The sequence below is a fragment of the Anticarsia gemmatalis genome, chromosome 8, assembly GCF_050436995.1.
Source record: "Anticarsia gemmatalis isolate Benzon Research Colony breed Stoneville strain chromosome 8, ilAntGemm2 primary, whole genome shotgun sequence".
Lineage (NCBI taxonomy): Eukaryota > Metazoa > Arthropoda > Insecta > Lepidoptera > Erebidae > Anticarsia > Anticarsia gemmatalis.
In genome coordinates, this window is record NC_134752.1 from 8,635,060 (window position 1) to 8,653,432 (window position 18,373).

An 18,373-nucleotide genomic window follows, 5' to 3' on the forward strand; every position below is an offset into this window, starting at 1 on the left:
ACGGGTGTCGTAGGAAACATTTTGGCAGTACATTCTAAGTGTCAAAATTCGATAGCTAGCCGGTTGTGGGTAGTCGATAGTAGTAGAGAATCGAGGTACTGTAGCGCGATTCTATTTTACTATCGATAACCGGCTAGAAATCGAGAATTTTGTATAATCGTGATCAGCGCCTCTAGCTGGCGTCGTATGAACTATTTTTGCAGTACATGTTTTAAATTTCAATCTCTCGATACACAGACTGTAAAAACTTGCGCTATAGGAGTTTAACACTTAAATTATTTCTACAATTTTTAAGTCACCCGCTTGGGGCGCTGATCAAGTTTTTATACAAAATTTGTTGATAGCTAGCCAGTTTTTGATAGTGATTAGTGCTAGAAAATGACACTACTGCACACGACCAATCGAAATCTGATAATAAAAAAAGGTATTCATGATAGTTCTAGATACAAGCACAAGAACAGACATACCTACTGTAATTTAAGAGCACAGGTAGGTACATGGTACTTAATGGTTAATTATACGTGTGCAATTGGGCGTAACATACTTACCTACCGTAATGTAATACATTAAGTAGACCTGTACCCAGCAGTGGAACAATCAATATGTAGATTCTAGTTAAACATAAAGCGAGAAATAAATCCCTACTTCATATTGCATAGGTGATTCAGATTCTGAGAATGAAAGCATGATAAGAGAATTCATTCATGTGACTTTCCAATGTTAGATCAAACGGCAACCGCAAGATCATGTTACTACAATTTAATGACTGCTTTCAATGCTTGACATTTAGCCTTAAAGATAAACTGCATTCACGTGCACGATATAAGATAACTTATAATCTCATTACAACTTATGAGCTATTAAATTGTAACCTGGCAATCATGAGGAAAACGGTTTTAGTAGGCTTGCAATATAAATTGCGAATAATGCCGAAACGAATGTGTGTTTATCATGTTCGGTTCGGTATTATTCGGCCTAGCCGGACGACAAAAGCGTATATGTATAGACTAGCTGACCCGCGCAACTTCGCTTGCGTCACATAAGAGAGAATGGGTGAATTTTTTGGTACTCTGCTTCTATTGGTCGTAGCGTGATGATATATAGCTTATAGCCTTCCTCGATAAATGGGCTTTGTAACCCTGAAATATTTTTTCAAATCGATCCAGTAGTTTTTGAGATTAGTGTTCAAACAAACAAACTCTTCAGCTTTATAATATTAGTATAGATAAATGTTCGGAAAAATGCCGCTCGGCATTGTCTCACCTGAAAGTTTAAACTGAATTGTGACCGAATTTTGTAGCAAGCCATATTTGATAATGTAACCCAAGAAATAGAATCTAAACAAAAAGCCGCGAAAAGTATTAAAAGCAATTTATCAAATTCAAAAGTATAAGAATGCTGCAAAGAGTAAATGCGTGCAAAAAAAAACTATAAGTACTCTATCTCTAACTGAAGTTTATCTGACGTATCTGTGTATCAAGAATCGGCTACGATAGAATGATTGCTCTATATAATGAGTGTGTTTCTTTTACAAGATAGTAGTTCCACTATCTGTAATGATTAATTGATTAGATTTTTGTTATTATTCTTTCGTAACTTCTTACATGTTCCTAGACTCTCGAAAACACAGTTTAACGGAAAGTTTTTCGCGTCAAATATTCTCTTTAAACCTTCTACTTTCCATGTAGAGTTGGTCAACTTTCACGTCACGCCTGTCCAAGGCCCAGAGATAATGCTTAGACGGCTAGAAGCCTTTAGGAATAGGTTAATCTTTTAAACCCGGCCGAAATCCGCAAACATTGATACGCGTCTACATAATCTTGATTAATCACATTTAGAATTCTTTCCATGAATACACGTAGGTATATTTTTAGCTCGAGTTTTTTAAGTTATCATTTAATGGAATGGAATGATAACTGATATTTTGTGTTGCGAGAAAATTCTTGTTATAAAACTGTAGTTAATCTTTACAATTACTATTCTCTTTGACTGCGTTTTTGTTTATACTGCATTTTCTGCCAAAAATTGTTTAAAATATCTATCAAGAATAGAATATGTGGATAGATTAAGATTTTATTTAAAAACGTATAGAAATCACAGAACATTGCGATATTATTATGAACTAACTAAGGACCCTACGTCAGACTGTCGAGCGTCTTGTCACATGACAACACTAGTTCAATCAGCGAAAATTGACACTTGATTCGATCAGATTATTGGCCCTACCGGGTTTCTTAGCGTCTCGATCATCTCATTAAATCTATTTCTGGGATCACAATATAAAACGGGCATTACATATGGTTTATTTAGCTGTCTATCTTTTGAGGATGTGAAACTATTCTAGATAGAATATTTTGTAGGTATAAGTTGTTCCTATCCATTTCACTTATTATAAATCATCATAAGAAACACAAAAGAATCGTTCTTAAAAGTTAAAAGTTGTTACGATTCTTTAAGTAGGTACTTCTAAGTTATACTAATATTTGCTTTTTCAAATTTTCTTTTGTCACATGCCGAAACTATGTCATCTAGATAATCTCAAATGGTTCTTTAAAACAAGACAAACATTACTAACACTGACTAGACTACAAATAGACGGGTCCGGTTTTCGTGGGCGACAGCAAAGAGGTTATTATTTGAGTTGATCTAAACATGTAGTGACATAAGACTTCCTGGGACTCTACATGACTTTTAAAGTGTTTTGAAGAGTTTATTTAACTTGAGGTTTCTCGTTCTAGGTAGATATATAATATATTCATGAATAAATCTAACTGATACCAATTGACGGCGGAAAAACGTAAGGAATGTTTGATGCACTTAGGCTAAAGACAAAGCCCTTTTTGTCTACATTCATCTAATCATTTATTATTTTTGTCATATTTTGCACGCCTGAATGGTCTAGTTAAAGCAATGGTAGAGACTCAGAAAAGCTTTAGAAAGTCAGGAACATCATAAAGAAACGCGGTAATATTTTTTTTTCTGCTATCCTACCAGTCGTATGTCAAAACTACAGTATAATCAGCGCATGTTCTCTTTGAACTTACGTCTTAAAATATCTTTCAAACGTCTTCACTTACCAAAATAGTAAAGCAATAATAATTAATTTTGTGATGTCATAATCTCAAAAACTACATTTTAATTGTGTAGAGATTACGTATAATTCGCTGATCATTATTTAAACTTCGTCGTGGTCTTGTAAATGTGAATTATGATGTTTACACTTAGCAGAGATGAACATTATATTGAATCAACACTGAATTTATTGCGTAGAGGATGTTTGAGAAGAACCATGTCTACATCAATAAATATATTTTTAACCACGTAGTTTATGTAAGACTAACTATTTTGAGGTTTTACAAGCCATTATAGAAGGTGATAAGGAGTTGCATACATTCGGCTAATAGTATTTGTTGTATTACAGGTAACGGATACTTTCGTTACGAGATTTGTAGGGTTTTGCTTTCACTTTAAAATACAAATTTATTTTGTTCATTATCGAAATTAAACAGTTTAATAGTCTTAAAGACTCCTTGCTAGGAAACTCATTTCAAAAATTCTATTCAGCATATAAACGAAGTGAGTTACTAAGATAAGTTGCTGCAGATATCTAGACGAATAGAATAGCATCATAATTTTGAAAGCTTGATGTCAAATCTTTTTCTGTTTTAAAGTAACACACACAGATTCATAGGTGAAAGATCTCTTCTTACGTCAAGGATTTAGAACTATTTCATAAACTTTTGTTCACGATATTACATCTTATTCTTATTAAACAAAGAATGAGGATTAAAATTTGCATCGCACGTTTCTGACGTTTCACAGATAGCTGTTCAAATAAGTGAAATTAAATAACAACGGCGCGTTTTATATAATCTTTATGAGATTATATTGTTAAGTTAACAGATACAGATTATTATGATAGCCGTGGGTATACAGACATCAGTCTACGTAATAAATATAAATGTAATATTTATTTTATTAATAGTTATTACTTAAAACTATAAGGATCATGAATAGTTTACATTTTGTCTAGTGTGTTTGTGTATTAAAGTATATTAGGGCCGAATGTATTTAACTTCAGGCTCTTATAAATGGGTATTTTAAATGACTATCACGGAACTCTAGACAATGCATGGTCTCTATTTAGTAAAAATCCGATGTTCTCAGTTGTCAAAAGTATTAAAACTTTTATTATGAAAACATTTGCATCGATTTTGAAAGTATAACTTAGATGTTGGGCAGTTAAAGCCTTAGTTGGCATTAAGGTACTAATCTATAAGCCCATGATTATAATCAACGGCTAACCAAAACTCTCTCCTAGTTCATTTCAAACACATCTATTATGTATTAACAAATATATAGGTATTTCTTCATTTGTAATACCGATTTTTCCTGTTTTCGCATTAGTTTTATTTATCTACGCAAAAATCGAGTGATTGCGTGAAATTTAATTACCTGATTATTATTTTTTATATAAACAGATCGATGATTAGCTCTTTAAAAGTAATTAAGTGAATATTAAATGATTTGTTTCAAAGCTGAGGGTTTTTCCTGACATACACTGCCGGTCAAAAGTTTGAGACCACCTACATAAAAGAAGGAAAATGGAATAAAACTCAAAATATAAAACAAAATATTTAATTATTATTTAAAATACTTATTTACTAATATACATACTTCTAAAATAAAACAAAACAGTAGAGAAATGACAATGGTATACATCAAAAATGCCCTTCATATCTTAAACAGATTTTTCGTCAAAAAATCCACCTTTACACTTTATCACTTTTTTCACTAGTCTCGGCATACGAGCAATTAATTTATTTATTGTCTCTGGTGAAATATTATTCCAGCTCTCCTGTAACACCTTCCACATGTCTTCTTTGGAGGAGGGACAGCAATTGTGGACATTTCTGTCCAGCTCTTCCCATAAAAGCTCAATTGGATTGAGATCCGGGCTCTGAGGAGGCCACACCATGTTTTTTAACACCCCTTCTGTCTCTTTTTGTTCCAAAAAGCCCCTGAATAATTTTGAACTGTGCTTTGGATCGTTATCCTGCTGGAAAATAAATCCATCGCCGATTAATCGCAAACCAGACGGAACGGCATTTTGCTCTAGTATTTCTTTATATTGCTCCTTTTTCATAATTCCGTCGACTCGTACCAAATCTCCGGTTGCGTGGCTCGAGAAACATCCCCAGACCATAATGGAACCACCTCCATGCTTGACTGTTGGCACCACACAGTCTGGCATCATCTTTTCCTCGGCGCTACGTCGAACAAAAACTCGTCGTTTTGATCCAAATATTTCAAATTTGGATTCAACTGTCCAAAGAACTTTTTTAAAGTCTTCTTCAGACCAGTCTCGATGGGTAAGGGCCCACTGCATCCGTTTCCGTTTGTTTTGTGGCCTTAGTAGTGGTTTTCGTACAGCGACGCGACCAAACAACTTGGCATCTCTCAATCGTCTTTTTACTGTAGTCACTGACACAGGTTCGGATCGGGTTTTATTCACTTCAGCGCAGATTTCTGGTGCTGTTAGGCGTCTATTCCGCTTGCTGGTAACGGCGATAAAATTATCCTCGCTAGAAGTAGTAGCTCTCGGCCTTCCTGACCGCGGACGATCTTGATTAGTGCCAGTCTCCTTGTATCGGGTTATTGCGTTATGAACACAAGTCTTCGATAACTTAAGTTGAGAGGCAATCTCACGTTCAGATTTGCCTTCGTTGTGTAAAACAACTATGACAGCACGAGTTTCACTGCTAATTTCGCGCACTTTTCCCATTTTAAGATGTCTTTACTATCACAAGGATGAGCTCAGACTAAACGAGATAAAAAAAGATTAACTTCATGAAAACTCAGGTAATAAATATGTTTTAAAACGTTTAAATAATCCTAAATTCCAGTTAACAAGAAACAAAAGCAAAATATTCAATGTTTTGGTCGGCTCATAAAAAAATTACAATGATTTACCATTTGGTCGTTGCGCGGCGTTCATTGATGTTTTGAAACAATAGACCTTTCTAGGACGATAAGATAAAAATATATAAAGAAAAGGTTCTTAGAAATTCTCTAATAACAATAGAATACACAGATGTTCAAATTAGGTCTTTACCATATGTACTTTTGAAATAATTTGTTGGTGACGAAGATTCTTACAAGTGGTCTCAAACTTTTGACCGGCAGTGTATGTGATACCAGATAGGTATGAAAAGTCGTGATTCAAAGATATACCTACTTAGAAGTCGCGAGAACATTGTTAGCATCGCAAACACTATTTTCAATAAATTTTGAGAAACTGTAAAGTTTATAACATAGAAAATATATAACATAACGGATTTTCGACTTAACTAAATTCTGGTCGAGATTTCGTCATCTGAAAAGATTTTCGGGTCCGGCCATTACGCTCTCATTCCACGACGCCCTCGGCCAGGACGCTCTCGAATAGAAAAAAACTGTTGGTCCACCACGCTCTCGGCCAGCACGCTCTCACTTTTTATATAAACCTTTTTTTAATAGGATGCTGAAGCAAGTACTGTTAAAAACGAAAGTGTTTCTTTAATTTAATTTAATTTTGAATATATTGCTTTCTTTAATTTAATTTAATTTTGAATATATTGCTTCTAATTTCATTTTACTTAAAATTAAGACTGTATCCCATCTGGCCCGATGACTTGGCCCGGCGCCGGGCCATATGGGAAAATAAGTTTTAACTGGCCCCGTGATATGTTTACCGGGCCAGTTGACACAAATCAAGTGCCATCGTCCCCGGTAAGGGAGAAAAGAGGATACGCCTCGTAATTTGTGAAATACTAACTACATGCATCTATGAAAGGGATTGAACTTATAAATCAAACTGCTTCGTATAAAATAATCAGTTTTTATTGTGAATGACGCGATATCAACTTGTGTCATATATCTCAACCTGAAATAGACTTCTTATATAATAAGATAATTTAAATATAATAACAATATGTTTATAATAATCCTAATCAACGAAGACAAAAGTAGATCTTTTGAATTTGAATATAATAACAACATTTTTATAACAATCCTAATCAACGAAGACAAAATTCAATCAAACAAAATTATTTATACTTAAGTCCTTATTATAACATACAAACCAGTCTACTGTACGTTGGTTATCTCTTTCTATTCGTTGTCCCTTTTTTATGATACACGGAGAGCTTAAAGAAGAAAGAGTAACAAACATCGATACATCCATACTTACAAACTTTCGCGTTTATAATAGTAGTAGGATTTTATTACTTACTACACACTCTTAAAACTTCTTTACAATTTTGTTCTAAACTGTACTTACTCAAGTGTCCTACCAAAAAACATAAAAAGTGAGAGCGTCCTGGCCGAGAGCGTGGTGGACCAACAGTTTTTTTCTATTCGAGAGCGTCCTGGCCGAGGGCGTCGTGGAATGAGAGCGGAATGGCCGGACCCAGATTTTCCGGGGTAAAAGTATATTTTGTTTTAACCCAGATTATATTAGACTACCTATGAATTACACGAAAATTCTTTAAGTCATTTCGGTGTGATTAAGAAAAATACTTTCACATTTATAATATTTGTGGTATATTATTATATTATATTATGATTAATGATTATGATACTGAAAAATAAAGATTACACTTTTTGATTAAGTTTATCTTTCAACAAAAAAAAAGTAATGTAGGATACGTCATTAACTTTACATATTCTAAATTTAGCTCGTTCGACTCGTTAGTACTGTATTAGTCTACACTACACGAGGAGAGGGCTCGATAGACCAATTTTCTAATCTGAACACTAGGGTCTACACGCGAGAGCTGGAAACAATCATACACTTAATGGTGCGCGTGCCAAGAGACTATAAGAAGCGTGCGCAAACTATTATGGGAACTGGGAACTGTTTTTTTAATGGTAATACTTTATCTGTCTTACTAGTAAACAGCTTATAAAGCTCTGATTAGCTATACAGTGTTCTGTCACTTCCACGTCACTTGTTATGTGTGTGAAAAAGGCAAAGAATCTAATAAATACGTTTACTAGCAAAACAGTATGTCTTAAAACGAATCATGTATGTAATTAATATATGCACGGATTTTAGTTTATATAAATGATAGATTTTAGATATATGTATGTAGGTATGTATATGATAATAATATATTTGATTTCAATTGTGGTCTACTAAGTGTCGAATATTCTATAAATACAACCTGTAGTGTAAGTGTAAGTGAATCTGAACGTCTATGTCGTCTATATCCGAAATTAATAAATTTTCTGGTACATTGCTTGCTATTTCTTGTATTTAGAATTGTAAGAGCAAACATTACGGCTCTGCGTTATTCCAGAAAAATAATCAGCTTCCATGTTATAAAAACTTGATATAGATCTATTCCGCTTCACCTAATGCCTAAAGCCATGCTACCGTGCAGTAAACAACTTTACTCGTGCATATAACAACCCACAGCAGATCTAAAGTCCAGTGGAGCTTTCCTTCTAATGCTAATTCAAATAAAAATAGCTTCCTAAGATATATTATAACATATACCCATAGTTTTTATATAGCTAACGTGCCCATTAAATGGGAAAAGACTTGCCCCCTTATACATGGGATCTTAACATTTTTAATGGCGAAACGTGGGTCTATTTCACACACTGATATTAAGTATATTTATATGTAAATACATAGGTAGGTATCTGACAATCTCATGACCAGCCATGACAGTCATTGTACTATTTTTAACAAGGCGTTAATCAATAATTCGGAGGAGGGGCATGACAACAACAACTAGGTACAAGGAACATAACATATCAAATGTCACCTAGCCCAGGTGTTTATTTTGATATCACGACTAATTTGTCGCATGTTTGCACCACAATAAGTGTCGTGTCGCAGTATGTTTGCACGAAGGCGTGGTGTGAATTAGTCCGACTGAAAATCACGATGTACGTAAATGAGGTACTGATGGAGCACAGATTAGTATTTAGATTATGCTAATTTATTTATGGTGTGTATTAGGTGGGTGTGTTACGTCACTCCCATTATTATTGTACTTAGTGGGAGTAAGCTATTTCGAGTATATAGCGTTTTTATGCAGAGATTTTTTTTAGCGGGGGTTGTTTTTTGTCAATCCATGTTTCTACCGTGATAGGTGACGGATAAAAGCTAAAAAGAAAACATATTTACATCAAACTGCGCGTATAGTTCATCTTCGTGATTTTAAGAGGAAAGCTTTTTATATGGCACTTTATTCACGAATTTACAACTGCAACTTTAGGGCAAAGCTGTTCTTAATCTTAAGATTACGAAAATAATTCCTACGTATCACCCTAACTCTGAGATCAAACTAAAATCAGAAGAAGAGAGAAAATCTAAATAATGTGATGCAATCATGCAAAACGTGTTTCATAAAATATTGTTTAGTGACGAGCACTAATCCATTGACTATAATCTAGATTAAATACAAACTTTATATGCGGTAATAAGCTTTATAATTATTGCAATAAAGTGTACTCGTGAGATTTTTACTGAGACAGTCAACAGATTACTTATGCAAATATTTTATTTGATATGATGATATTTGAAACATTTTTTATTGCCTTTTATAGATACTTCACTTCGTAATTAATTTAAACTAAATAAATAATAGGTACATTATATCTACATATGAATTGTATAGTGCTTTTATCATGTTTTGAAAAATGGTAGAGCCCCGTCTACAGCAACTCGTAGCTTCGTAGACTGTCGCTTTATCATCAGTTCATCCGTCCGTTACGATTTAGAGATTCTACGAAAAGATTACTCACTGCGGGCCTACGCTCAATAGTGGATATCGTCATAGCAAGTAGTAGCAACCGAAATGTATGAAAAAATCCCCGTACATATATATCGTAGATGCTCGTCGGGGGTCCGTGCAAATCCGTGTATTATTATATTATATTATTGAATAATACCGCAAATAACAAATGTAGCCAATTTCCAATTTAAAGTAGCGAGTATATTAATCATTGTAATTGATAATTTATAGTAAAATATATAAAACGCGTCAATTATTATCAATGAAAAATTAATTAATAACAATCAAGTACTCTCTACGTGAAAATGAACCCAATTGCCCTTAAAAAAGCGATATTAAAAAGTTTTAACTTCCTCGAATACAATCAGATAGAATGCGAATTCATATACGATATTCTCAAATAGCTAGATATCCCTGACGATATGTATTCTAAGTTATTTGTTATGATATTATTATTATAGTCGATAATCTATCATAACAAATAGCTGAAGTAAACAAGTATTTTATAAAAAACCCACAATTTAAAGGCTTGTCAATTTCGTCACATATTTGTATAATATTTGACTTACGCGACATACTATTTATTACAATTAAAGCATACGTAACCACAAATACCTTCTGAAAATCATAATAATAACAAGCTTTTAATAGTAATACGTCAGTGCGACCTTCGGAAAACGATCGAGAACATGAAATTAGTACTGGTAAAAGATTCACATTAGCGTATCAATTCGCACATGTCAAATTAGCTATTTTAATGAAATAGCTGGGGTGGGGACGCCATATTTTGGACATGTACAGGACGTTCTATGATTCGTTAGTTCCGTTGTTTTAAAGTTATATTTAAAAGTTCCTATTTAAAGTTATATAACATTCGAATCCCACCCGGGACAAATTTTTGGGTGATGAGCACGAGTTTTTGTTCTGAGCCTGGTGGTTAAGTATGTATTTAGAAGTATATACGTACGTTTATCAGTTATTTGGTTACCATAGTACTCTCTGCTTAGTTTGGAGTCAAATAAAAGTGTGGGTGAATTGTCCAATGTTTATTTATTCATTGTGAATCAAGTTTTGGTGTAAAACTGCACGATGTACCACCGGTTAATCGCTACGATCAACCAAAACCAAGTATGTTCTCACCCTGACATATAGTAAAAGCAAAAGTTGATAAATTATTGATAGGTTTTCGAAAATTTGGTTTGAAATACTTATGATTATTCGCAACTATTCCAGCGATAATTGGCCATTAGTTGCTTTTTAATGATAGGTATAGTAATAAAGGGATTAATTATTTTTTATCGATTTCGTTTTCTACAGAATAATATTTTTTATTGATCGATTAGTCATATTTACAAACAGAAAACACGCATTTAGATAGGTGAAATTATAACAAAACAAAAACAAACGCGACTCTCCTCTGGAATGCAATCGATAAAAGAAAAAGAACTTTGATATATTGTCATGCCTGCCTAAAATAAGTAAGAGTCTAAAATCAAAATATAGAGGACTATCTTAATCTTTTCAATCATTTCTCAAAAGATGAGTAGGATGTCTGTCATATCTTAAATAGTCTGCTTGTCTCAAGTCTCACGAAAACAAAATATTTGTTTAGCATTAGCTCTGAAGTAATTGTTATTTACGTGATTTCTTATGTTTGCTTTAAATACGTACTCAATAATATTGAAATAAAATATTAACTTACTTGGCGACTAAGTAAACTATGCACTAGTAACGAACAAATGGACATAAATAATTATTAATGTTAAACATTGAGTTGTCTCGTCGCCTGCGCATCCCACAACAGTACCCGCGCTAATCACAATCGTCAGTGGCTTGTGGTTTGTTTAGATTTCATTACTCTATATCATAATCTCGTAATCTTATACCATAAAATACTACACTATATAAAAAGGTAACAGCGAGATAATTTAGCAGAATACCAAAGTTATCAAAGCGACTCGTTTCAGGAGACAAACAAATAACTTTTTAATTTGAAATCTGATAATTCGGAGCTATCGCTCACGGAACATCTCGTATCAGTATCATCCTGTAGTTCAGATAACGTCAACGCAGGCACTAACTAAAATTTGTTTTCCGTAGCGAGCTGATAATTTCCGATATAGAATCTCGCGATACAATTATACAACGTTTAGCGCGTCGTTGTGCCGGGCGGGTACGAGAGAGTCAGTCGTGACCGAGACATTATCGCGCGCGATGCTTCAGGAGGCTGCCCACTGAGGGATGGTGGCGCAGACGGTCCGCTGCGAGTGAGTCGAGCGCACGACGCCGCACCAGTCACCATGCATCACGACCCGGAGTCACCCACCTGTCGCGAGGAGACGCAGCTGTTGCCCGACGAGTGGCTTAAAGTGAAACCCGTCGCCGGGAACGGCAACCTCTCCCCTGGCGTCTACTACCCCACTACAGGCAGCAAGAGGTTCGTCGACGCAAGCCACCCCGTGCCGTCTCCGACAGATACCATCCCGTACTGTGTCTGCTTTTGTCCGTCTATACGCTCCACAATGTTCATCTTTTTGTTTAATGTCGTGATTATTAGAAGTCATTTATGTTAATTAGAAAGCCTATTCTCTACATTAGAGCTAGCATATTACCCATATTAACATTGATGAAGGTCGTAAGCGTCGCGCCGCCAGCCGATGCATGCGTGAACTAGACATTTACACTTCCAGGACCGTACCGGATAGATACATAACTAGCATTATTCAAGGCGGATATAAATAATAGTACTAATGTTCATGTGTTTGTTTTTAGGAGCAGATCTCACAGACATGGAGCTACTAGGAGGGCAAGGCGACGAGCGATTCTCAAAAATGGAGAGTGCAACATTCTCAAGTCAAAGATCTCGCAGCGGCGGCTGAGATTTCTGCAGGATATGTTCACGACTCTCGTGGATGCACAATGGCGGTGGACACTATTAGTATTTACGCTCTCCTTCATCTTGTCCTGGCTTGGATTCGCACTGATCTGGTGGCTCATAGCATTCACACACGGTGACTTAGAGATCGATCATCTACCTCCTATGCAAGAAGCATCTAACTGGAAGCCGTGCGTATTCAACATTTATGATTTTACGTCGTGCTTCCTATTCAGTATTGAGACACAACACACGATCGGTTACGGTTCACGTACGACAACAGAAGAATGCCCAGAAGCTATATTTATTATGTGTCTTCAAAGTATTGTCGGTGTTATGATTCAAGCCTTCATGGTGGGCATAGTGTTTGCTAAGATGACGCGACCTAAACACAGGACGCAAACACTTCTATTCTCTAAGTATGCTGTTGTGTGCCAGAGAGACGGCGAGCTGTGTTTGATGTTCAGAGTGGGCGACTTGAGGAAATCACACATTATAGGAGCTAGCGTGAGAGCTCAGCTGATACGATCTCGAACGACTAAGGAAGGGGAGGTCCTGTCCCACTACCAGACGGAGCTGGAGCTAAATGCGGATGGATGTGACAGTAACTTATTCTTTATTTGGCCGATAACGATGGTTCATAAGATAAATGCTGACAGTCCGTTCTATGGAGTATCCGCTGCGGATGTATTGCAGGAGAGGTTCGAGATAGTGGTTATTTTGGAGGGAACGATAGAATCTACTGGCCAGACGACTCAAGCTCGTTCGAGTTATACTACTAGTGAAATAATGTGGGGACACAGGTTTGTCCCGTTGGTGACGTATAATCGTGAGAGGCAAGGGTACGAGGTGGACTATTCCAAGTTCGACGAGACGTCGCAAGTTGACACGCCACTGTGTTCCGCGAAGGAGTTGGACGAGTTCTACGGCAGTCAGGGTGATCGTAGATCGATCGGTGAGTTCTTTTTACGACTTAAATATGGCTATAGGTGTTCTGGTCGCGGTGGTTGGATGTATGTGCCAAATGTTCGTTGATGTACGCTTCTGTGTATCTATGTGCCATGACATGTTTGTGATTACAAATAAAGTCAGTGTTATTTTACAATACAAAAGACTTTATGTGTATATTTGTTGTATGGAGAATCTCAATGAAGGCAGTCCGTTGGACATAAACGAGGCTTGTGTAGCACTTTAAGGCTAATATATAACGCCGAAGATTATAAGCTTCCTATTAGAAAATAAAGACATGTATTCCTAAAAGTGGCATTTTTGAAAGTACCAAAAGCACTGTATTTTATAAACTATTCTATAAGTTGTGCATAACCATGCAAGTTTCTTGAACTACAATATTTCCGTTACGCGGCACTTATTGTGTGAGATATCAGTTGCAATATTATTTATCTAGGGTCAACAGACGCGGCTCTTATTTGCTCCTTCGCCAGATAATGTCTAATTGATGGTTGAAGGGATTTATTGCATGTTACAGTTTTTTTAACCTACATTATAAACATTATTAAGTGATTTTCCAGTGTCCTTTCTGAGTCGAAGACCTCTTTTATGTTTTAACTAATTTAATTGGTAATGGACTCTCTTTCTTTCAACTTATATTATTAACATTCATTTTTCTTATTAATGTCATTTGTGATCATGTTTCACGACTGATAATGACAATTTGGACAACTATTTATCTAGTTATTTAGGACTAAATGTAAGTTACATATGCATGAGACGATTTCTCATTAAGGTAGGGTAAATTTTATGTCAACATTGTAAAACCTATATTTTAAATTGAACCAAAGTATACGATATTAATTACATTTAAACATAAGTAAAGCTTTTTGCTTTTTCAGAGATATATATATTTTTTGACTGATTCTGTTTTGAAAAAAAGTTGTCTTCAGAATATCTAAGTAATAGATGTTGGTATACCTATATGCCATCAAAAACATCCTGTAAAAAACCTCAAGTCTCGCAGCGTAAAAAGTGGTGAGATCTATGTAATACCAAGTCGATTAATCTGTTTAGTCTCTACTGAAAGGACCTTCTGTCTTAAGTTATTACATAAGTTATTATCATGCCAATATTAAAAATATTTCACGTTTAAAACAAATAAATCGACCTGGCCATCGCATGATTTGATTATTAGTATGTACCACACTGCACAGCACGACGGGCCAGCAACCGAATTCCTCACTAGGGTCCTTCCGAATATAATGATCGAGATGAGTATCTTAAAGAAATTAATGCTCCTGAAATTTTAATGGCGAATTTGTGTTTTCATGCGATGACCAAGTCGATTTATTTGTTTTAAACGTGAAATATTTTTAATATTGGCATGATAATAACTTATGTAATAACTTAAGACAGAAGGTCCTTTCAGTAGAGACTAAACAGATTAATCGACTTGGTATTACATAGATCTCACCACTTTTTACGCTGCGAGACTTGAGGTTTTTTACAGGATGTTTTTGATGGCATCTCACTTCTTTTTGTAAAGCGAACATAAGTCCAATTTGTATGGAAAGACGGTTATTTTTTTCATAATTCGACATATTTTCCTATTGAAATGTTGTTCAGTTTCATAGGCTAAACACCCTTAAGTTATGCCTCATACAGTAGGTACCTATGTACACCTATTATTTTCTATTATACTACAGTAATAATTAATTCATTAACTGCAAATGTAACCTTGTAATCCTATATAAATGTATAAGATTACAAAGTTATTCTTGCAGTTGGTGTATTTAGAAAACTGGACTGAAATTAGAAAATATTGAAATTTTCCCATGATTAAGATACTAAATTCTATTTGTATTCCAAATTTGAAGCTTCTAAGTCTGCTAGAAATGCCTTAGACTTTTGATGATCGGTGAGTCAGTGAGTCAGTGAATCAGTGAGTGACAAAATTCAAAACTTTAACAAGTTGTCATTCTTAAAGTACTGGTTCAAATTGACTGAAATTTTCAATATACCGTGTTCATACAATGACTGATAAGTCGCTAAAAATTCAGGCTTCTTGTTTTATCCACAACGAAATTATAGGGGGTCGAAAATGGCCTGAATTGCTTCGAGAAAAGATGGTACGGCCGTGCCGCTTTTTTTTGCTCGACTTGCGGGGGCACTGCCGTGCCCCCAGATACGTAGTTAGCATGCATAAACATTATGATAAAGTTATTATTCATAACTCGTTAGAACATATTCTCGTGATCTCTTGTGAAGCGTGTCACATACTTGCACACAATGGATACATGTTCAAATACTATCTGCGTTACATATTTATTATACATAGTATTTACTATACTATGAGTTTATTGAAAAATAGAGAAGGTATTAACTGAAAGAGAGTATTATACGCAGAGCGAAATGATAAATCGTCATAAAAGTGAATTAAAGGCTAACCGAAGCCTGTATTTATAAGCTTAAGCTGAAAAATATGACTAAATCTGTAACATTTTTAATTCAGAGATCAAAAGTTATTGAAACGTGCTAGTTATTGCTTCACAATAATAACAATTAAAACTAAGTACTACTGAAATTGAAAATTAGTTCGCCATGAAAAGTAATAGGGAGAAAAAAATACGATGACAAACAAACTATTACGTAAACTTGCCTTTTACCTTTCAATAGATCATAACACATAAGGTACTCTCAATACAATATAAAGTAACATATTTATAACAAGTACCTAGTTATTTTAATTAGCAGCAAAGATCTCAAGTTAGCTGTTCACGTCGAACGTGTGAACAGTTCCTAGTATCATTAAACTAAATCACTGACGTTCTTTACAAATAAACGTAACGCTAATAAAATTTTAAATATGTTACCTCCCTGTAATTTGCTTTACAACGTCATCAGTAATAACGATGTTGTTTAAAAGGAGGTTTTACTTATATGATACGTATCACGTGACTATTTTGTTTTATATTAAGATGTTTGAAATTTTCAGTAGCGCAATTCTTTTCGGTCGGTTCTTTCATGTATCGAGAGTTTGACATTTAAAATGTACTGGAAATGTGGTGAAAATAGTGTCTACAACGCCCGCTAGAGCCGCTGCACCAATTGTCAGACAAAAATTTGCGATAGTTAGCCGGTTGTCGGTAGTCGATAGTGGTAAAGAATTGCGGTACAGTGATCTAATTTTTCTCTTATTGATTCTAATAGCGCAGAGTTGGGAGAAGTGGCACCAATAAAGCTACTCGGGTTGGAATTGCAAACAATAACGTTAAAAATTGGATAATTCGTTTTACACGTTACACCAATTATTTATCGTGTTTATCGTAAACAATGTCTATTATGTTCTAGTCACCGTAAATATTGTACTAAACAGTTGTAACATTATCTAATATATTTATTCATGAAATTATTGCGTATCTAATATGTACGCACCACGCATTGTGAAAAGGGTTCCCGTTCCCACCTCTGTCAGATCAACTGTTTATTTATAGCGGGCCTTAAGCAGTTCTCCTTCAACTTCACCAGTCCCTATATCATGGTCATTGCCCGTCGGAATTATCAAATCTCGGCAGGATGTACCATTTTGCCAATTTGTTTCCCCCTTTTTGATACAGGATACATTTGTTTTGTCGATGGTTTAAGACAACAATCGGTTTAACGGTCGCCTGTCACAATTACAATTTGAACTGTAGCTCGATTCTCTACGACTATCGACTACCGACAACCGGCTTGTCATCGAAAAATTTTGTACGAAAGTCTGACCAGCGCCTCTAACGGATGTCGTAGGAACTATTTTGGCAGTACATTCTTTGTGTCAAACTTTCGATACTTGACAGTACCGATTGTACAGAATTGCGCTTCTGAACTGTCATAATCTTAATGGCCAGCATTATTCTAATCGTGTTCTTTATTTTAAAATGGAATATTTTCAAGTTATTTGTATTGTCGTATTGCATTTAACGTTAACGTTTAAAGCAGTTGTCGTATGACTTATTATTTGCCTTTTGTGTCATCGACTCTTAAGCTGCCATCCATTATTTGTCATCAGTATGTTGACATATGTTTGCAAATATAATCTAGGGATATTTCTTATAATTCTCATCTTTTGTGGCTAGCTGATCTAAGAATAACCGCACATTAAATAGAGTCAGTCCATTAGTTTCTGCAAAAAAGGTAAACATTGTTTTTGTATTAGCCGTCTGTATCTACCTGTATGTGTAGATTTTATGTTGTCCAATTGCATTTTATATCTTTATACATAATGTATTTAGGTAAACGTAGTCATTGTAAATATATTAATTGTCTCTCTGTATCTCATACTTGTAATTCCATGTTTTAAGTACAAAATCCTATCTGTAATTAACAAATGCTTTATTCTGTTTACTAATACAAAAGTGACTAATGTATTTCACTAGAATAAGAGACATTTCATCTTATAACACTTTGAGAACATGCTTAATGTTAAAGATTGATACAACGTCTATGTTTGCTTCTCTTATCAAGAAAAACATTCTCGACCTTAAAAAGAATTACCTTGTCTGGTACATTTTTGTACTATTTTTTAACTAGGTTAAGTATAAAATATTGACTTATTTATTAACAAGATGCAAGATCAAAATACACCTTGAATAACGCATGACTGTTTAATCAGTCGAAAAAAGGTCGCATATACAAAAATATATTACTCAGAATGTATTTTGTATCGCGGAAATATAGCATATCTTATCTAATAATTGAAAGCTTAAAATAACTC

General features: G+C 34.8%; 1 protein-coding gene across 7 annotated transcripts in view; it reads left to right on the top strand.

The window, feature by feature from the left end:
* LOC142974966 (G protein-activated inward rectifier potassium channel 3-like) overlaps positions 1-18,373 on the top strand; it is a 35,363-nt gene that overhangs the window by 14,119 nt on the left and 2,871 nt on the right. For 2 of the 7 annotated variants that reach the window (XM_076117550.1, XM_076117554.1), the window contains exons 2-3: positions 12,015-12,276; positions 12,564-13,621. In XM_076117550.1, coding sequence (XP_075973665.1) covers positions 12,015-12,276; positions 12,564-13,621 — 1,320 coding nt within the window. Of the gene's footprint in view, positions 1-11,891; positions 12,277-12,563; positions 13,622-18,373 lie in introns of all 7 variants that reach the window. The other 5 variants (XM_076117551.1, XM_076117555.1, XM_076117549.1 and 2 more) reach the window with 3 other exon arrangements.